General features: G+C 45.1%; 1 protein-coding gene across 1 annotated transcript; it reads left to right on the plus strand.

Annotated features, from left to right (window-relative positions):
* Positions 1-210: 210 nt before the first annotated feature.
* Positions 211-22406, plus strand: T265_00671 (hypothetical protein; the record flags this gene model as incomplete). Its single annotated transcript, XM_009164499.1, has 11 exons — positions 211-463; positions 504-565; positions 3139-3592; positions 5432-5622; positions 10452-10680; positions 11946-12190; positions 13920-14162; positions 15655-16092; positions 17786-18347; positions 20633-20760; positions 21960-22406. The coding sequence occupies 11 exons, from the start codon at positions 211-213 to the stop codon at positions 22173-22175; spliced, it is 3021 nt and encodes a 1006-aa protein (XP_009162763.1).
* Positions 22407-22593: the final 187 nt, after the last annotated feature.

Here is a 22593-nt window from a genome sequence, read left to right on the forward strand (position 1 = left end):
CTCTTCCAAAGCTGGACGGACAAGTCCACGGTCACCTGATCTTCAGAAAAGTGGAATCAACATCCTTCTCACTGAATACATTGTGTGCACGAGTGCCCAGTCAGGCCCTCTGGAACCCTGTCACTTCAGAAATGAATATGCAATATTGCACATATATGCGCGCAGAAGATGCACATTCCAAGTTCATTTTTTTGCAGGTAATCTGGAATCATGAAAACTCGTAGTGCACTGAGCGAGGCGCCAAATATCGCGGCCATTGTTAAGGCCCGTCACCATGCCCGTGTCATGAGTCCTACGAATGAATCACTTCAGTGCACAGCGAATAGCTGTTCTGGTGACCCGTCAGATCAATCTTGTATGCCATCTGCCATGTCCAGCCTGACCAATTCGGCACCTGTGACAGGCCAGGTTGGGTCAGAAGATGCGAAATTTACGTCTGATGATAAAGTGAAGACACGCTCAGGTAATGATCCTAATAATCCCAGTGATATCCACTCATCCAGATGGAACGCGAGGCACCTGGAATCCTGATGACCGTCGACTATTTTTTCAGGCGGTGCGTTTGGTGAGTGGCAACAGTTTTACACACAGTACTCTTTATGGCATATATTCTTGTACCTTAACGTGAACGCATCTGTTCTAACGGATATCGCACCTCTTCGTTACCCTACTTTTTGGTATCATCGTAACAATGATGGATAGTAATTCCACGGCCCCTCCTACCATTTGGGATCTAGACAACAAACTTGTACACTGAGGTAGTATCTACAACCACACTGAGTTGCGCGCTATTCACAGTTACTGTGGTTGTTGCGGATGATGTTGATTTTTGAAAACCAAAACGAGTGGACCTAGTAGAGGGAGACTACCACTTGTGCTAGGCTGCTATATCATGTCCATCCAAATGTACTGAAATTACTTGAGCAAACTTTGGGACATTTCATGTATGTGGCCTATTTAGCCACACTTTTCCCATTAAAACTCCTGTGAAATAAATTGGTATTCTCCCATCGCAACGAAACACCGGCGTTACAATCGGTGGTGATGCTGATCTGTGTTTTGGTCACTAGTAAGTTCTCGTTTGTGCTTCACTGACCGGTGAGGACCGATGACAGCCACTGTACTGACTTGGTTTACCTAATCCTTCAGTTTATTTCATTTCTACAGTGTCTCGCAGGTGCATCAGCATCTCTTTTTTGATGAACTTTCGTCTGTGATTTGCGTAGGTACGTTGTTGTTGGTTTTCGATTGCATTTATCGATTGGAAAACTGTCGACTCTAAAAAAACTGTTGGCAGTTTAGTGCAGCAATTACAGCTATTCGAAGGCACATTCCTAGAGAAGTTCTTGAACACGTTTCTTTATCTAGCCTTTATCGGAATGCAACCAGTGGTCTGTTTCACGCAACGGCGATTCTTATGGCCTCCACCGGCATCTTAGCTTTTCAGTCGGTTTCATTATCTTTTTTTGACATTTCATGAGCGCACAGACTATAGTCGTCTCACATCCCCTCTGGTTATGCAATAACCTTTGCGAGCGTCTTGTTCTACTGTATTATGTTAAAGGACCTTCAGGTTGTCTCCTGTGACTTCACATTTCGTTTAATACGAACTACTAGTCATTGTTTTTACACACTACCAAACTCACCAATCACTGAATACTACCAGAACAACAGCACCTATTTTATTCTGACGTTACTTTTGCCACCGGCTAGTTTCACTTCAATTCAGCTCAGTTCAGCTATGTGTCAGGCTACTGCCCCTTGACCAAGGTTGCGTTGTGGTCAGTTGTTACAGCTTTTTCATAATGGTGTACGAAAACGAAAATAATATAGCTACCCGTTGCAGCCGATGCATAACCAGTACATCGACATCTAATCGTTCCGCTGAAATAGTAGGGGAGACCGCTACACATTGAAGACGATGGTTTCGGTATCTTGGTCGTGGGACTGGACCCTATCTACCAGTTTCATTAACAGTTGATTTGTCGTTTCCGTCTAGTGTATTGCTAGTTGTTGACTCGATTGAATTCACTGATGAGAACTTTTGTGCTCTGTCCGTATTTTGGTCGTTTCTACTCAACGCAGGGTTTGGTTAAAAAAACCTCGTTGGATAGACGGTCCTTCGGCATGCGTAGTACATGGCATAACCAGTATAGCCTATGGAGTGTGAGTAGTTGGCACATCGTGGGAGAGTCGATTCTTTCAAGAACCACGTGACTGCTCAGGTTTATGACTCCGACTTTCTCTGTAGATTTGGACAATACTTAGAAACGCTGATGGTAAAATATGACAAGCTTCTGTATGTCCACCAGAATAGGCTACGGCTCTGATCTAAGGTGAAGTACGGATAGCATGGCCCCTCCGGATACTATGCAATTGACAGGTGAACTGACGTCACATCGGTTCCATAGGCGTCGGCGTTTGGCAAAAGCTGCCCTTGACTTCTCGACCGCAATGGTGATTTCGTCATTTAGAATAAACTGGCACTGTGTACACCCACTTATTTCCACCCCACTTTTCCGTCTCGCTCGGCAATGAGGTAGAATACTCGAACAGATCGACAACTGTACCTTCGGTTCTCTTTTTGGGAGACCTGCGACAGAACAGAAATGTACCAGCCAATGGGTTTCGCTTTCACACCTTAAGTTATTGGAATCGGTTGGCTTAGAATTTTGTGAACATAATATTTTCTCCAACTTAGAAAGCTGTCGATTTAATCTTTCTTGAAATGTGTCTACCAGGCCCTACTCCGTTGCCTTGAGCTCTGAAGTGTAGTGGCTGTACACAATGACATTTCTGAAGCTGTGTGAAGTATTCTGTCCATCATTGCAGTTTTATGGTTAATTTGGATTTGTATTGTTCGTTTGTTATCAAACATAAGATTCGGAGCCTTGTTTTTGGCTCTTTCTGGTTTGTATGGGGGTTTATTTGGGCCCCAAGCTTTTCTGGAATGGAATTATTTGCCGTAGTTTGCCGCTGAAACTCACTGCGCTGGTCCGGGGCGATCAAGTTCTAGTACTTCGGTCTTATTTACCAAGACAGAACATCTGCCTAGTTGTCTTACAACTATGAACTGAATAAACCAAACACCTAAAACATGTTTATTGGAATATTTTGATATCGTTTTATACTTTTTAGTACGGTCGAAATTTCACAGAGATTACCAAGTTTATCCGATCCCGAGGACACCGCACAACCACAGACACAACTAATGTTACTTCTAATACAACCACGGACTGCAATCCGACAACTGGAGGTTCAGCTCCTTCAGCCTCGTATCAAACTGTCTTCCCAGGTTTTTCGTCGACCTCCGCCACAACCAATTTGTCCGGTCAGTCTGGTTCTGCCTCTTCGGGTTCGTCTGCGAATCCCACTACCACTCACTGTGGTGGACAGTCGGACCTGAACGACCCGTGTGGAGGAAGGACGCGTGAACAGGTTCGTTTCTTCTATCAACAAACATGGCATAAAGTCAGGCGCTATATAAAGTTTTCCGAAGCTGTACCACAGCACGTGCGTGAGGTTTATGCCATTGTCAACTACTCGGTTATTCGAACACGGATAAAAAAACGTGAGTTTATGATTGTTGTAGGTGGGTTAAACCAGTTAATTGCCTATTCTTTTGCGCACGCGAACGTACTGCTTCTTTCTTCCATCCAAAATAGCACTAGATCATCGCCTGGGTGAAAGGCTCAACGAACTGGTACACTGTGGGTAAGTACTGGGTTTTGCGTTGTTCATTTTCTGCATTAAATTCAACTTCTGAGATGCACTCTACGCATTCCTAATGTTATTATTTCACAGGACCACTATTATCAGGCACAATGGCCGAAGGTTCATGCTGCGTACTCCAGTGTGTCCGGCACTTAAAGAAATAAACCACATTAGTGGTAAGCAATTGACATTTCAACGCACTCCATCGAAACATTTTTTTCTTGTGACTTTGAGGTAGAAACCATCCTTTTTGTTCAAATTTTGATCACCAGGAATAGTGATCGTACTCTGTCTCGCTCCATCTACTGAAAGCCTACCAGGGCTGAACAGTATTTCAATTTTACAAGTTGCTGTCCCAAATCTGCTTTGGTTCAGACTAATCCATGGAGAAAGACTAATTTACCTTCGAGGCAAGCTTGCTGAGGTGGCTGAACATCGTACACTGTTGGCTGACCCTGGTTTAACTTGGGAAGAACGGAAAATCAAGCCATCGATCATCAGCCATCCAATCCGCGACAGGTCACGGGGTTGAGTTTTGACCCGCTTTTCAGTTTTTGGCAAGAAGCAACCGTCCACCTCGGCTGAAGTTCTTCGAGGCAGTATTGATTAATCAATATAGGCCTGTACGGCACACTCAGGACGTAAGAGTTGCCCTGGGACTGCCTTTGATTGGTCTCGTCACAGTTCAGTTTCATATAAATGATGCAACTAGCTCTGCATTTTTTCGTTTTACCTCTTTTTACACGTATTGCGACGGAAGATATGGTAGAAAATGAATTAACCTCGTAACATTGTAGTTTCCACTGCTTTGTTCAATAGCATTGTGGAATTCTGACAGTCTTCCAGTATCGTACATCTATGCTGCTGCATTCAAATGTGCGACAAGTAGTTCTTGATCACATCAACTTACTCCAGAACTGCTGTGTCACTAAAGCCCATTCACTGTTCACTACTTCGTAGTCTCGCTCAAATTCATCCCCTCCTTTGTTGGACAGGATTTCTCTTTCTATTTATTTAATTGCCTCAACTCTGTTGCTTCGTATACTCTCTTTGGGAGGAAGAACTACTTTTTTCAGCTGGATTTACTTACTTGAAGTCACTACTGACAAATTCATCAGGTGGACCGAGGTTACCCATTCATCAATGCCGTCTGCACGGAAATTATTGATGGGATTGTGACAGTGTTCATTAGAACTGCTGTACCATGAGGTGACGACCTGCACTGACTTTCCATCATTACAGTCCATACTTCCATCACAGGAGACAGTACTTTGCCTCCAGATCACCTTGTATTAACGAGTAACAACCCTGCGGTACACAACTGCCTTGCCACTTGAGGGAATCTTGAAGGTCGGCTTGCCCAAGCCTAAACAGGAGCACTAAGTCCCTTCCCCATCCACTTTTATCTCATTTGCAAGCAACATTGATGGGTACCACAAAAATGCAGAATAGGTAGGCAATTTCAGCAACCAAATCTGTGCATATTGTTACAGGTTACAGGGAATGTAGAGTGATTAGTGCTAGGGGAGCCAACCGCAATGGCGGGATGCACCAGACATCTAAGTTAAATTGAATCAGGCAGCAATAACCGGGTTTATAGTATGCGTAAGAGCTTTCTTTGTTTTCAAGCCTAGCTGGTGTCTTGCTTGCTGAACTCTTATTTCGCCCTACGTGTCTGACTTAGTTTGTTTCTGTCTTTTCGTTCCATCCAATTTAGCACCAACTTATGAATTTCTCTTGCCCGAAGATGTCTGGATCGAACTTGTGCCTGCTTCGCAAGTTGACTTGTGGCGTGTTTTGGAGGCTGAACAGAATCCACGATTACGACTTCGGGTGGATATCAATCGTCAGCTCTCTGATCTCATCCAACTGGTTGAAACGAAGTGGCAGCTTGCCACGGAACGTATGGTACGACAGATTTTTACAGCTTGATACCTAAATTTCGAGCTTTTGTTATGAAGTCTACTCGCTTAGTGTAAAACTGTGTCAATTCAATTCAATTTGTTGGCTATAAACCGTGTGCCATAGGTACATTTGTTCCAGCTGCTACAGTTTCGATCACCGGAAAGACGAGAAAGTGGAACATATAACCAAGCCTTGGAGGTGAAGGCATGTTCAGTTTGTTCTGAAATCGGGTAGCTACGCATTAAAGGCGATAGCTTTGATGCACGAGCGTCACTGACTGCGCGATTGGGCCGTTTCCACCACCGGTGTTTTGAGTCCCGGGGTCCCCATCCAAGAAGATGGCAGTTGCCCACCCGACTACGTTTACTGGTTAGTGTTTTCATACCTCGTTGCCAGGTTATACACTGTCCACCTCTCGGTCGCTTTCATTCAGCACAGTGCTGGGCGAGGATAGCTCTGTGAGACAGACGGTCTTCTGGCATGCGGAGTACATGTCCTAACCAGCGCAACCTATGAAGCGTGAGGAGTTCATCTATCGCGTACCTCAGCATTACTAATCTGACGTTCCCACCAGACCTGACCAATGTGGCGGAGACACCAATGATCAAACAGTGACATTTCCGAATGTCCTCTGCCCGTAGAGGCCACGTCTCTGATCCATAAAGCAATATGGATCGCACCACCGCAGTGTACACTCTTCCCTTGACAGACAAGCTCACGTCACGTCGGCGTCATAGGTGTCGGAGGTTACCAAAAGTTGCCCTGGCCTTTCCGATTCGAGAAATAATCTCATCTGCAGCCAGTCCACCGGAACTTGTATAACTGCCCAGATAAAAAAAATTAATCTATCACGTCGATTGGCTCACCTGCAAGCAGCGTATTAATAACAAAGTTAAAGAGGAAAGGGGAAAGGGAACAGCCGTGTCTTACACCACCGGACATGGTGAATTCAGGCGAGAGCTTCCCGTATACTCGTACGCGCCAACAGGAGTGCCCTCGTGAGGGAGAGAAATTTGGAAGGAATATCTTTGATCGCCAGACACTGCCAAAGTTGCTGACGATCGACGGAATCAAAAGCAGCCTTCAAATTCAGAAAAGCTACCAACGTGGGACGTCTGAAGGAGTGGCGCTGTTCAATAATTTGTCCCAAAGCAAAGATATCGTCGATGCATCCCCGACCAGGGCGAAACCCAGCTTGATTCCCACGAATCTGTCGCTCTGGATAATCCGTCAATCTGCGCAAAATAATGCCACAGAGCACCCTAGATGCGACGGATATCAGGCTGATACGACGATGGTTTTCGCATGACGTTCTTGCTCCCTTTTTGAAAACTGGGATGACGGTCGAGGAGCTCCGTTCGGCTGGTATTCTGTTTTCGTTCCAAATCTTCTGCAGTATAATTGTCAGACTGTTCACCAGGACGTCCGCACCTTCTTTAGAGAGCGCGGGGTGCAGATCATCTGGGACAAAGTGCCTTGTCGCGCTTCAGGATTGAAATCTCACACTGGATTTCGGTTGCTGATGGCGGGTTGGTGTCATTGTTCCATTCGAACCCGCTAGGTTCTTCCAGCAGTTGTGTTGAAGGAGATCAGGTGAACTGTTCTTGAAAGTGCTCAGCCCACCGCTTAAGATGGCGATTGTGGGGGTGAATTGCTGTTCCATCTTTTTCGCATATTGTCTCACTGACACGTGTCTTTTCTTGACCCGTTGATAAGATCGTTTGAAACAGGGCGCGGCTGTTGTCCGCAGTGAAAGCCTTCTCCATCTCCTGTGCCTTCGAAATCCACCAGCGTTCTCCGTCATTCTGTAAGCTCCTGATTATTTGGCGTTTGGTGGATCTGCGTGGCCATCATAGTCGTTAGTTGCTGGTATGGCCTTTCTGGCAGCAACAAGATCTGCTGATCTCGAAGATATCCAATGTTGATTGGGTCGAGTCAGATGGGCTGGACAAACAGTTCTGAAGCGGCCCGCTCATTTTCATCGATTCTCTGTGAGTACATATCCCCCTCAATCGACGAAGTTTTGAAATGCCTTGGAGCACCATGGGGCTGCTGGGCCAAATAAGATTTATCCAACATAGTAAAAAAGGGAGTCGAATCTTTGTCTTCCGCCTTGACTAGGTTATTTCTACATATTTGAGAGCATGAACTTGTCCCAAGGAGTTGGGTCAATCGGTGGTCCTACACGTTTTCACCTGCTTGAGTACCACCATGTATACCACCGACCAACAATCGCCGTTTCCTCAAATGTAAAGGAGGTTTGACTCTGTGAATAGACCGACCATTCTAACTTTTCTTGGCCAGAGGAACGTGCCCTTGAAGTCGTTCTCAGTCTTCTTGCCCTACATTTCCTCAGCTTTGGTTAGGTTAGTCTGTACTGTGAACTTTGCAGAAGCTTCTTTGTACGACTTATACGCTCACCCCCCATTGTGCTTTATTCAGTTTCATTATTGAGCTCACACTCCAAGTGACCGTGAGCCTAGGTGTCAAAACCACTTACAGAGGGAGATTAATGGGCTTGGTTGGTGCGAATTACTCTTTCGATCACTATTTTTCCCCGAAAAATAGGATGGAAAAATATAGGATATCACAAGTGACTTTCCTTATGGGTATGTGTTTTGTGCTCTCAGATTCTAATCCTTTTGTGCTCCTCTGATACTTCAGAAGCAATCCCTTGGGTTTATTGGTGGGTCCACATATTTCGTTGGCCGCATGTAGCTGTGATTGTGCTACAACAAATATGAAGTCATTGAGTGGATAATCAAGGCGCGAGCAACGTTCGCCAACGTGCTTCAGTTATGGAATCATGTGGCCAGGGCAACTGTGTGAGTGGTCTTAGTTTATGGTTTTGAGGCCCAGCCGAAAGCCCTGGAGGGCACGTCACGTAACCTACCGCCATTCCGTAGTTAGATGCCAGTATGCACTGCTGGTGTATTGCTGTCAGTGATGATATCATAACCAAGTCGTCCTTACATTTTCAACGTCAAACTTTATATTGTGCCTTGAAGGCAGTCGGGGTTTGCGGTTGGTCGTGCATTCTACTTTGAACTATATTTTTATATTGTTGATTATTTATGAGTAGTTACATCCAGAAACATCTTTTGTAGTCATCAACCGGTGACCCCGTTTTAAGTCACGCGCGGCGCTCGCATAATTATTTAAACACTTCTCAGGTCTACCACATTCTCTGTTGAAGAGCTACACTGCGCCGAGGAACTACTAATCACTTCCTGGATGTAATTCAATCTAACCAGTTTCTTAAGGTATAGCTTCCACGGAGATCTAAGCCTTTGAGGTCTCGGCACCAATGCAGCGAATGCTCATATGGCCAACTCTTTCATCGAGACTAAAGTAGCTCGTTTAAATTTCGTGCTCTTCAATCATTCCAATGCATGAGACCACTAGGCTTACCATCTTTGTTACAAGCGGCAGTTTGCAACACGTCTCTTCACCAGATGCAGTCCTGTTCCACTTAGGTACTGAAAATTCATGCTATTCGCGCATCAGATTGTAATTGACTTGAGCCCATGAGCACCGGATGAATAATAGGACTACGTAAAACTTACTCTGCGTAGCACATTTTGCTATACAAAAAATCACGGGAACAACCCGTTACTTGAATTTAGTGAGCTGCTGGGATCATGCTGCACTGATCTGTTAATGGTTACATTCATTCAATCAGTCGTCCAGCTGTAGCACCCCTTCAGTGCCTAGCTGACGTGCTACTCGAAGGAGGCACGAGGGCTGGGATACTGCCAGGTTGCCCATGCCTAGACAGGGGAAGTCGAGAGGCAGAGGTCGGGTTCGAACCACGGACCTTCCGGTCAGTAAATTCGCGCTCTAACCATTTGGTCCAACCACTTGGTTACATTAGGAACCTCCGCCTGCGTGGCCTTTCTGAGAAAGGCTTGGAACTGAACGGTGTGTAAATACTACTAAAGGGAACTAGAACCAAACAACCCAGACTGAACTAAACTCAATTCAGACTTAAACCTAGCACGGTAGAGCATGAAGCCAGACGCGACCATTCGAGTATGGGGAAACTATGGTCTAGCGGGCCACTATCTGTGCACTAAGAGCAACGACTTCGTTAGAAACGAAGACTACTAGATGGATGGCTAGATCACCATAGCAAAACGATTGAAGTACGTATGTTCATGCACAGTCAATTAATCAACGTTCATACTTTGTTCCCTAAACTCATGGTAGCTTTTCACGAGGAGGAGGACTATCCACTCCTGTTATTCCCTCATTACTTTGTGGGATAATTTTTTTTATACTATTCATTATTTTATGTGGCTAACCATCATATAAATGGATCCTCTGGTATTATCCCAGAAAACTTTACTTGGTCTTCCTGCGGCACACAACTGTCCTATGCCACGGTTGCTCATACGGACCTCACCAAGCCAAACTATCGATGGAGCTATTCGTCTACATGAAGTAGCGAGAATTCGTTCGGGAGATATCGCCCTCCGTTCTTATTTGGAACGACGAAACACAACAGACACCAATGCCGCTGGTCCCATGACTTCAAACTCGAATGCGGCGTTACCCTTATCAGCAGGTTCGTTTTCCGTTGCTTTTCCTTGCTGATTTGCTTTCTTTGTGACGGTTTCGGTCTTGGTTTAATGGTGGAACCCAAGTTTCTATCCGTGTTATCTTTTTTTACAATCAGCGGGGTATTTGGGATTTCAGAAATGGGTAATTTTGACCGGAACTTGTCATGAGCACGACATATGGCTCATTACTTGTGGGGCAATTTTTTTTATACTATTCATTATTTTATGTGGCTAACCATCATATAAATGGATCCTCTGGTATTATCCCAGAAAACTTTACTTGGTCTTCCTGCGGCACACAACTGTCCTATGCCACGGTTGCTCATACGGACCTCACCAAGCCAAACTATCGATGGAGCTATTCGTCTACATGAAGTAGCGAGAATTCGTTCGGGAGATATCGCCCTCCGTTCTTATTTGGAACGACGAAACACAACAGACACCAATGCCGCTGGTCCCATGACTTCAAACTCGAATGCGGCGTTACCCTTATCAGCAGGTTCGTTTTCCGTTGCTTTTCCTTGCTGATTTGCTTTCTTTGTGACGGTTTCGGTCTTGGTTTAATGGTGGAACCCAAGTTTCTATCCGTGTTATCTTTTTTTACAATCAGCGGGGTATTTGGGATTTCAGAAATGGGTAATTTTGACCGGAACTTGTCATGAGCACGACATATGGGCAGTGAGGAAATCAGTTTTGTAGTTTCAGCACATATTGATAGAGTATTTTTCGGCCATAGTTTTTCTGGGCAGCACTATTGAATGTGATTGGATCACAACCAATGATCCTTAATGTTGGATGGTAGAGCAGGTGCTACCCTAACGGTGAAGTTATTTTGATAGACGTGGACTGCTATTCAATCCGGAGGAAACTGGACTGAGATCGCTCCATTTCGCTCAAGCCTGGTTTAGAGAGATCGATAGCGATTGTGAACTGCGCTGCGTTATTTCAACCCACGGTGAGTTTTTTCGAGCTAATGACACCACCACCACCAACAACAACAGCGACAAACCCTCACAAGATCCATCTTGGAGAAGAGCTGGGAGCGAGCAGTTTTTTCTGCACCAGGCAGCGAAGCATCACTGTTGAACACTGATGTCATGCTGTCGATGATGATGAGGATGATGTAGCAGGCGGCCCACCAAGTTCTTGCTTAACACCATGGGATTACAATGGCTGGAAATTTCTTCCTAAGGTCCAACCACCCCAGAATTGAGATAAAGTGGAACGGACAGTCAAGGCACGACGGGTACTCTACTGACTTACCGTTCTACGAGGCTTTCTCGGCATAGGTGCGTACTACTACTTTTTGCTACAGTACTGTTGAAGCAGTGAAATATCTTCTCCAGACGACGGACACTTCTTAATCTATGTAAATTGATGCTGATTTCCATTTAAGAAGAACGGGTTGGTAGGAGCCATCTCCAAAACGGTACAATCTGACCACCCAACTGTCGACTGTCGGTAAAGTACTCAATACAGTCGTAAATGTTGGGTGTACGAAAACCTTGTGACTGCATTTCATTCACAGGACTATCTCTATTGTGATCACTATTTTAATGCAGTCGAATTCGCTTGGCCTTTTTGAATCTTGGTACGGGTCAGCAATAGTGCCATGTAAAGTTGTGTTGTGTTTATTTGATGTCAAATACATAATAAACTTCGATGGTCGTTGGCTTGTTCGCTGAGCTGGGCGATTTGGTTGCATGCAACCAACTGGGGTTCCTGAGGTTCAAAGCCCAAATTTCCGTTACTTTCTCGTTTCAGAATCCAATTACACATCAGAGCTCTCAGTTGGATCTAGTGATTCCGTTCGTGGAGCCAATGAAGGTGTCGATTATAATGATTGCCCTTCTTCTATTGCTGTTGCATCCCCGCTACCATCCACTTCTGTTGCCGGGAGCGGTGGCGGCAGCAGTGCTGCTGCACAACAAAGTTCGTCATCTACAGCAGCGTCTGAATTGGATCTGCGTGAAACTGGGAGGCAGCTGTCACAAGGTGTCAGCTTTGAGGTAGTTTTTTTATGAGTTGTGTTGTTTACTCTTGCACCAGCGCAAGACATGGAACACAAATCTTTTCCCAGTATCTCTCTGCTGATGTTCACTTGACGATGGTTTGTTGTTTTTGGATTTATTTTCCGGCCTTTCACACAGTCCCATTGTTGGTCGCTTCGGAATGATCGTTTTAAGCTAGTAGTGGGCTTTATGTTTGTATTTGCATTTTCCCTAACAGCTACATTTTCGTTTTAACTGACGTGTTGTGGTATCACAGTGGGGCACGCTGCTGTTGTCTATGGCTCTGCCGACAAGATCGTTACTTTGTGCGATATCTTTTCACTGTAGTCGGTTGCAATTTATCTAGTATCTGGAACAATACTGCTACAAATAGCGTCATATGATTTCACAACGTTTATGCTCAATAGCTTTTCGGCATTGGTCTTGATAACTAGAGTACATGCATAATTGACCCCACTGTTTGACACCTTATTCCACATGACATTGAACTTGGTTTTATGGAGTATACCTTGCGTTTGTTGATACAAACTCCTATAGTCCTCCACAAGTCCAACGGGTTATCCGCCGTTGCTCAGTAGCGCTAGCTTTTTAAGGTAACCCCTCTTTTCGCCTTTTTATGTAAGATTTCTGGTCCTCACTATTTTACTGTCTGATTCGTCACCGCAAGAAGAGAACGGGGAGAAGGCAAGGTTGCCACCTTGTCTTCACCCTCCCGATTCTCAGCGAATGATTTTGCAGTAGTTGGATTCAAAGTACCTTGGCACATGGTTTGTAGCTGACAAACTCAAGCTAAATTGCTTCACTGCATACTGACAACTATAGTGTTATCGAGTACCTCCAGGTGTCCTTAAGCTCGACAACCGCAGTCAGCTTATATTTGCCGTATGCGGGTATTCACCATAGTTTTAGAATGCTCTTTGTATACATCATATGTTTTAACTTCGGCGTAATGCCGCACCCCCTCGTACAACAAACAGCTCTATCCCTTCGGTGATCTTAGTAACTTAGATTGAAAACTGAACACACTTCCTATCGGCTCTTCCATGTCCGTTAAATAATCCGTGACACGTGTGCTGAACAGACACCACATTCGACGGCGTAAGGGATAATCGGCGATGAAAACAAGACGGACGGTAAAATGGACAGAGTCGACAGTGTAACTCGTGGTCACCGATGACTCTTGGTCAGATCGCGCGACCTTTTTTCGAACTGATGAACCGTATTCGACAGGGATGTTATTATTCAGTCACTTCAGTTACAGACCGGGATGTATTCAAGTTTTGCTAGTGTTGCGGAAGTTGCCAACAAATCTGTTGGAGGGCAGAAAACTGTAAATTTTGAAAAACGAAACTTACAGACTACGATAAGAGGATAGCTGCAATGGCAGTCTCAATCTCGAGTACTGAGGGATAAGTGCCTATTTTTGTACAACAAATAGGAATGTACCTGGACGAGCCGGACGCTTGCCACGCAAGATTTTCTAGTTCGTTTGAGTAAAACTGTTAAAGAACTGCCAATTTGTTTCGCAACTGCTTTCTTTCGGAGTGACACTCTTTGGCTGAATGAGAAGGCCATTTGGAATAGTCAGTGTGGGGAATCCAGTATTTTATACGTTTTCATTGAATCTCATCAGGGGAAGGCAGAAAATTTGTTTTCTAGTGCTTTTTGTGTTTTGATATAATCCCACTCCAGCCCCGCCCTCTGTTTATGCATCTCCGTTTTCAAGGCAGCGCGTGGAATCAAGGTTCTTACTCTGTTTCTCGCACTCGGTTGCCCGGAACGGATTCGATTCGAGTATTTATTCACAACCGAAAAGTCCACCTGTCCAAAGTCCAATCCAGGCCCTTCCTGTCACAGTGGGTTCCTCTACTATCAGCCGGGCGATCCAGAAGGCCATGGCATCGGCAACGGACTCCGCCGTTTGTTACATCTGAATGCCAGTGACTATCTTCTTCATAGAGACTGGCTGGTAAGCAACTCCCTTCAGCTTTGTTCGGTATTTGGCTTAATGAGAACCATCTTGTAAGTTGCTGCCAATTTTAAGGTCCACCTCTATCTATTTGGTAGGCTAGGTGAGCCTTCTGTGTGTTGCACTTCGCACCGTATTAGCACTCTTCCCCCGGATTCCTAGGCGGGCATAACCCAGCAAGTCCAAAGTGACTGCTGAATACGCGGCCAGTTAGATCAGCAAAGATACAGAAACGGTGGCATGAAGCCATTGTCTTTGTCCACCTGGTAACGGAGGACAATTGTGGACTTCCCCGGCCGGTAGTTTCACGTCCCTGTCTTTTTCGAATTTTTTCGTTTGGTGCTAAGTTTAACCTACAGTTGCCCATTGTTAACTTCTGACTATCTTTTTCATATCTCCCGCCACAAAGCAATGCTCCCCACATCTATCTATTTGGTAGGCTAGGTGAGCCTTCTGTGTGTTGCACTTCGCACCGTATTAGCACTCTTCCCCCGGATTCCTAGGCGGGCATAACCCAGCAAGTCCAAAGTGACTGCTGAATACGCGGCCAGTTAGATCAGCAAAGGTACAGAAACGGTGGCATGAAGCCATTGTCTTTGTCCACCTGGTAACGGAGGACAATTGTGGACTTCCCCGGCCGGTAGTTTCACGTCCCTGTCTTTTTCGAATTTTTTCGTTTGGTGCTAAGTTTAACCTACAGTTGCCCATTGTTAACTTCTGACTATCTTCTTCATATCTCCCGCCACAAAGCAATCGTCCCCACATATGTTGAAGAAACCTACTCTTGTTCCGCAACCGCCGGCACCTGCCAATTCTACACCGGGATCGTGTGCCCCATTGATACCGAATAACACACCCGCGGATGCCTCGTCTGTTACTACTGCTGCAGCTAATGTGATGCAGCCCCCAATCACTCCAGTAAGAGTGACAGCCTTACCACACATGCCACCGACGACTGTGCCACTCTCAGCATCAAGCCAAGCAATGACAGATGCTCCCATTTTGAGTCGTACCCAAAGTGTGCCTCGTACAGCCTCGCCGGCCGTTGTTGTTCCGAAGGTGACAACCACAGGAGCTAGTCACCTGGCTGTACTACAGACACCACCAACTGTAGCGTCGGTGCAGATGCCCAATCTCGTCATTTATACTAAACCCGCAGGTACCAAGGCAAGTCATTCCCCAACAGCCGTTTTGCCTTATTACCAAACCTATCTGTGCTCTCATACAAATTGAACTTGTCATTTTGTTTATTCCATCACATTCGTGTTTACTGTACCCTGAAGAGTCAGTCTACCCCTCTGAAGGAAACAGTCTCCAGAAAAGACCAAATTTCCTTAGTTCCCTGTGGCGTACTACGCTAACAAACTTTTCACAGGTCGCAACTTTTAACCAGTCCATTTAGGTGGTCTCTCCAATGGTTTGTCAACTTTTTGTTTACACCGGCTTGTGAATAGTAAACTTTTATTGTCTTTTTGATCCTTTTTATGAACAGGCACCAATTACTGCTGTTGAACGACAATTGGATCACCAGCGAACTCCAGACGCACCACGCACATGCCCGATTAGCACCACTCCAAGCGCCAAAATGCCCATTCCACGCCTGACTCCTCTTGCACCTCGACCGGACGCGACACCGACAATTACACCGAGGAAATCGCCCGTAACAATCGTACCGCGTCATACTATCACTTCCTCGCCTGTAACATCCGCATCAAAACAGTCCTCACTGAATGCCATGAAAGCGTACAATACTCGTCGGAGAACATCCACACTTGGCCGCGGCAGTCATTCCTCTCATAAATCTGGCCGTTCATCCAACATATTTCCGCTCAGTTTGCCCTCTCTTACACCATCCACTCCCACATTGACAACAGTACCCATTTCAAAACCTGTGATACCCGCATCTCAATCAACGGAGATTGAGTTCAAGGTGGGTATAACGTTTTTATTTGCAGTCTGAGCTTTGTTACGACGCGCACATTATGAGCACTGTAAGGGTATGTGATTTAGGGGCATTTGATTTACCAAACCCAAAAGTGACAGGAGTTTATGAACATGTTTTTCGCTTTTCACAACAGCTGAGGCAGCGGTTTATAAAGTGGCCCATATCCTATCAGACTGTAGGGAACCGTATTAGTGGCTGGCTATCGTCAGCTCATAGGAAGGATAATGGTGCCCGAGGTGATAGCCCCGAAGGAATTACAAGCTACTGAAGGGCCATCCTATGAAGCTGACCGATCTTGACGAAACTCGGCTGGCCATTCAAGGAAATCCACAGGAGTTACACTCTGCTGGTCTGGAACTTCACAAGGTAGTTCAGAAGAACGTGGAGTTGGATTCACAGTGGTCAGTCGAATGACTATAGAAAAATTCTACAAGCGGCTGTCAGATGTCATCACCCCCTCTTCTTGGGTGAAATTAACACCTGGGTCGGTCGTAACAAGGAGATATTAAAACAGACATTCGGCTCTTTCTGAGTGGCGGCCAAAACACCAGACGTCTATTTATGATATTTACGAATATATGAGTTGCGATCACTAATAGTTGGTTCACTGCTTTGGAGGCGTCTACCGCGACTTAATACTTTCAAGAAGTTGGCATATGCATTCATTGGACTCTCATTGTTTGCGAAGGGAAACTCGGGGAACTTCTCACGAAAGATTATGCTTGGCCCGCACTGTACTATGGATCATATGTTGGTGCATTCCAACGTCCGTGACCTTGAATTAGTCTTTTCGCGGACCAGAGCTATTCTTCGAGACGTTTCGCCCATCTATTAGAGTAACCTGACAATAGTGAATAGGCGCACCGTTTTTTGTATGGCTCCTACCATCACTCATCGTTCGACTACAGATATCAGCATCACAAGAGTAGTACTGTCTCTTATTCCTTCCTAAACTGAGTCCTCTCACTTGTTTCCTAGACCATCGTTAACTGTAGGTTTCAGCTCCCTGCGGACATAGGTGAAATGGACCAACGTTTTTCCCAGAAGGGAAGTGTGAAGTCTTTATTCCTCCAAACTGTTTTACTTTGTGACACATGCGTTGAACTTCTTTGAGACGTGGACTATTGGTGAATGTTCGTATGACTGCTCATGAATTTTCATGTCTTGTGAAGGGTCAGATAAATACGAAGTTGCGGGCACGGAACCTATTCGAGTAATAACGATTATGCGTACGCCGCCAGTCCTCCAGGAAATATCCACTACATATTTATTCTTAGTTCGAATTCAACCTACTCTGATTCAGGGATATTATCTGACTATTAACCAGTGGTCAGGTTCCTAACGATTTCTTGAACGAAGTGAACAGTCATTTGAATGTAACCAGCTGGAAAATGTTTGGAATAAATTAAGAAATCGTTGTTCAGGCAGACATTTCGTTTCTTTCTTCCCACGGTTATTTTATTTTTTGTTGTTACTATATGGTTCTATTGGTCCTTAACGTTTGGTGGCCTGTGGGGTTCTATTTTTAAATCGCACTGATTTGATGCGAGTTTGCGTTTAGAGTGCAATGTCTGTCATTTTTCGATCGTTTTTTTCCAAGTGGCGTCATTTCACGTTGACGACTTACCTTCCATTGCTTTTGTAACTTGCACTTGTCATCAACTCACTCATTCTTCAGACTGCTGTTCCGAGTGTTGCATCAACAGCCATCTCTGCCTGTGGTTCTTCTTTCATCCCCGGAGTGACATTCACAGCAGCTACAGTCACCACACCTTTAGGCACATCTTTGAATCCAAACTGTTCGTTCGTCAGTCTGGATGGTGACCTCAGCCTTGGTCCACTTCTTGAACACAACGGAACCAATCAGTCTTCAATGTCTGCATTTAGCAATGACACACTTGTATCCCTTTTGAATACTATCTACCATCCTTCCTCCACCACCGACTTTGTGGCTCCACAAGAATTACGGACCGACTCGGGAAGCCTGCCCGGCCTGAGCGCAGTTACTATCCTTGCCGATGCGGTGCCGGTTGAAAAGACGGAGGAATTCAACCAAGGGAACAACCGACCGTTGAACGAGATAACTTCTTACAAGCGTGAGGAGACTGCAGAAACACCCGGAGACAGTAATTGGAGCGATTTTCAATACTTGCACAAATATGGTCCTTCCGCATCTACACCGCATATCCCTTCGGAATCTCCAGCCTTTGGGGACATTTCCTTGACCGATTCCATGGCCGGTGCGTTTCATTTAGCATGTTGGATACTATTTTCCGTTGTCTTGCTTCTAACACACACTCATTTTGTTTGCCTAATAACTACAGCGCCTAAAAGGCCTCAGCAATCTATCGTTCAGAGCTACCCTGTGCGGCAGCCAATTCTTTGTGGTGACTCAGCTTGAATGGTCACGGTAACGTAAAACGAGTCGGCTGCATGCCTTCTGTTGCATTCCACTGATGTTTGTTCGATCATTTCATATTACGATTAGATTTTTGTACCATTGACCATATGGTAGTGAATGGCTGTAGGCATGACGTTTTTCTGGACCCTGATGAGGGCTGATTTGATCGTCGATCGATTACGGATCCATAATTAACAGAAGGGCAGAAAACCAAAAAACTGAGGGAAACGGACTGCATCAGATTATTTGTATCGTTCAACCGGGCTGTCACTAGGGCGCTGGAAACGCTTGGGTGCATCATAAATTTGGTCAGTATTGCCCATGGTGCTGCTGGCGCTGTCTTTGTGAAGTTTAAAAAAAATTTGATCTGCTCTTTTATCCTGCCTGTAAACTATCATCAAGCGTACCTACTGTCAGCATGAGCGTCATATCTTCCAAGCAAGTCAGCTTTGTTGTTTGGTTCTAGTTTACATTTTTCTATTGTGAAAGGGTCGAACTTTGCCAGGTGAACTTCTTCCCAGATTGCCCCTCCGTGAGTTGTTTTCGTTATTTAACGCTACAAGTTCAAGCTGTTTAGTTTGACGAGTTTTTATTTTCAGAAGGGTACGAAGTTTATCCACACAGACTTGCTAGGTTGACGAAAGACTAATGCTTTAGAAACATTCGCGTTAACTTCTAAACGAGATCAAGCCGAGGTAAATTTGCGGTTGTGCAAGCACAACACAGTCATCTATAAGACCAGTATACGGACCTTTGATCCATACAGATTCGGTTTGGCCATAAAGCGTTTCGAGATGAGGCAACTGTCTAGACTATGGAATTGTTACACCGTCATATACATCAGATTATGTATATGGCTGGCCAAATTTTCAAATGGCTAGGCGACTGGACACTTGTTCATAGTAGAAGAGCCACACCGTTAGCACCGAGTCGAATTTAGTGCTACTACCACAAGATTTGTGATCAGAACACGGAAAATATCTGTAGCCATGTATAGCTTTAGTTAGGTCGTCTGAGTGCACCACTAGGTTACGAACCATGACGCCGCGAACGAATACCTACTAACTACGTGGTGCTCTGAGCACGTTTCAGATCTTGAATACAAGCTGCCAGGAATCGCTGCAGAAAGAGCTCCTTAGGTCATTCGACATGTGTCACCCTCTATTTTGACGCTGCCGGCGTCTCAATGTTTGAATGGCGTCCGTCGATGCCATCGTTTGTAGTACAGTCATGATGATCAAATTAGTCTACAGTCTTAGGCTCCTCAACCTGACGAGCCTTGAAATACTGCGGCAAAACGGCTATCGAATCAATGTATTGCTTTTATCATCATGAGTTTATTTGACGTGTACTAGTCATGAAACGTCTTGGTGACTCGCTAAATTCTCTCAATTAAACTCATCTTGTTCATTCCATCTACGTTTAACCTCATCGTGCATCTCTGGATTGTTAACTTTCCAAATCGTCGCCGTGTTCTCAACTTTATAAGATCGCCAATGGTAGAAGTTATCCTATTTAAGTCCGACGTTCTGTTGTGCACCTGTTATCATAAATAACGCCATCGGATTCTAACTGGCACAGAAGGTTCTGCATTGATGTTCTTTTTTTTGCGCCACCAAAAGCCAACCCAACCGATGCGATATCATAGTTTCCATGCTGCATTCATCTGTCGTCTAGTTTCTCTGGTAACTTGGGTTTTGAGTGACACGGTGTGACCAATAGAAATATGTCAGAAGCTATCTGCTACAATGAAATTTTATTTTCCTCTTGTTGTTCTGTATCACATTGTTAAAACACGAAGAGATACCACTAAGTGTCTGTGGTTAATACTTTTGTGCGTAGTACTTATGAGTGAGCGTTTCGTGTGGGGAACTATTTTTTCGGATTGGTGATCCTGGATGCGGTTGATCTTTTGTGATTTACTGAAAGTAGTGCGCGGAATAAACCAGTTTGGGAATTACTGGTCTATCTGATCTGATATCACCACTATTTATGTATCTTCCTTCTTTATAGCATTGGACTGATTGTTCAGGTGGGCTTGGAAGGCCACTGACACTCTCGTGGTCTTATTTGTGCGTATTTTCAAACCACAGAATTTTCCGTTCTTTTGTCTTGAATATATAGCCGCCGTAATGGACACGCATCATGCGGAACTGGACACACAAGACCTCGACCCGAATTTGCTGGAGCAATCCTACAATCACGAAACACCGGCGGAGTTTGGTGACGCACGTGTTCCTCATCACGTCTTGGTACGTTTGTCGGTTTCATATTCTTTTTGCTCAACAGTTCTCTTAGTTTGTCGTATCAACACGCGCGTGAACCACGTAGAGCGAATATCGGTCGTTAGCAGTCAGCATCGGTCTTGCGCCAAATCCTACAGCGACTAACCAAACATAGGGTAGGCGGGTCGCACCTTCTAAGCGACATTGCTAGTCCCAACACAGATGGGACTGACGGCACTCTTCACGAAGCCGTTACCCGGTTCCCTGACTAGGTGTTCGAACTGCTGCAGTCCACATTGCCAGATATGTAGAGCCAGTTTTGCTATATCGTGGCTATCTTCCGATTGCGTTATGGGTGAGCTTATCAATTAACCTACTCTAGATTTCGGTGACTAACAGTCCCTTGTTTTGGCACATCCTGGAAGACCTGGATTTTGTTCCTGTGGTGAACCTTACCTAAAAAGAGCAAATTATTGTCCTAGAAGGCTCTGTTACCTTGGTAGCGTTTAGTACCACCAAGAGCCTCTTCCAGTAAGGCGAAGTCGTCGAAGTATTCAGGGTCGGATGTCTAGATATGCTTCGTAATTTGCGCGCCTCTATGGCCTCTGAGACCAGTACACAATATCCAATCGATTGTGTAGCTCAAGCGGCTTGAAGGTAACGGTGACCCGTGCCGTACTCCGGTGTGAAAGTTCAATGAAGACTCCCTTGAGACTTTGGTGGACGAGTATTAAGATCTTGTCAATCCGACAGGTTTAGGACTCTTCAAACAGTATCATGTTACTCAGGGCATTGCAGTCGGTCAGAGACAGCGCAGGAGTCTATGGAAGATACAACAGTAAGTTGTTTGAGCCATGCTCTATTATTCAACGCAGAATGAAAGTATGATCGGCACAATCCCCAGACGGAAACCTTTTGATTAGCGCTGGTAGTGCGTCTGACCGGTGGAAAGCATACTGAGCAGGAGTGTTGCTAAAATTTTGGCCGGTTTATCCGTGAGGCTGAGGCCGCAATGGGTTTTTTCCGGATTCATTTTCTCTTATCGTCGGAGAGTGCGTTATGCTCCCCTTTAGCATGACCAGATGCAGTTCGACCGAAGTCCATCAAGGCCTCCATAAATTCACGTCGTTTGACTAGTTTACTGACTAAGGTGACCTTCATCGAATCTTCAAAGCTTTTCACGCGCATGATGCTGAGCCCAACATTTTCCTTCTAATTATCTACAGCCCACTCCAACGGAACCGCGAACAACCCAGCCAACGGGTTATGTTTCGGATTCCGAGGTATTTTTGCGGATGCTCGTCCCACCGAACGCCACCACTCATGCAGACCAGTCGGGTACTGTAGATTTGAACTCCTTGTTGCAGTCTGTGGTTTCGTCTTCCACGCAACCTCCAGTTTACGAATGCACCCAAACCAAATTTGCACTCCATCGACAATAACGGACAGCGCTTCGTCTTCTCCTTGTACATAACATCAATGGTATCCTCTTGTGAATGACATGAACATGTATATATCTACATACAATATTCTATTTTTTTTTGTTATACCATCTCCCATCATTACGCAGTCCTCAAATTTAATGCACACTTTGTCATTCTGACCTCATTCCTGTGCTGATACAGCTTGCTGATGCAAGGCGTACATCGGATACTATTGAAAGACGACCTGTGGGACTTTTCACTCACTAGAAGGCGTTACAGTAATATGGGCCGAGGAACTGGTTTGAATCACTAAGGCGTGCATGATCAATACCCCAAATAAACACCGTATGTTTTTATCAAGTCAAGAATATTCCTTACGAACTGATACCACTTCGGTGCATCAGTCATCCAGGCAAACCTCAATCTCATTCGCTGA

Source organism: Opisthorchis viverrini (genome assembly GCF_000715545.1).
Source record: "Opisthorchis viverrini unplaced genomic scaffold opera_v5_6, whole genome shotgun sequence".
NCBI classification, from domain to species: domain Eukaryota; kingdom Metazoa; phylum Platyhelminthes; class Trematoda; order Opisthorchiida; family Opisthorchiidae; genus Opisthorchis; species Opisthorchis viverrini.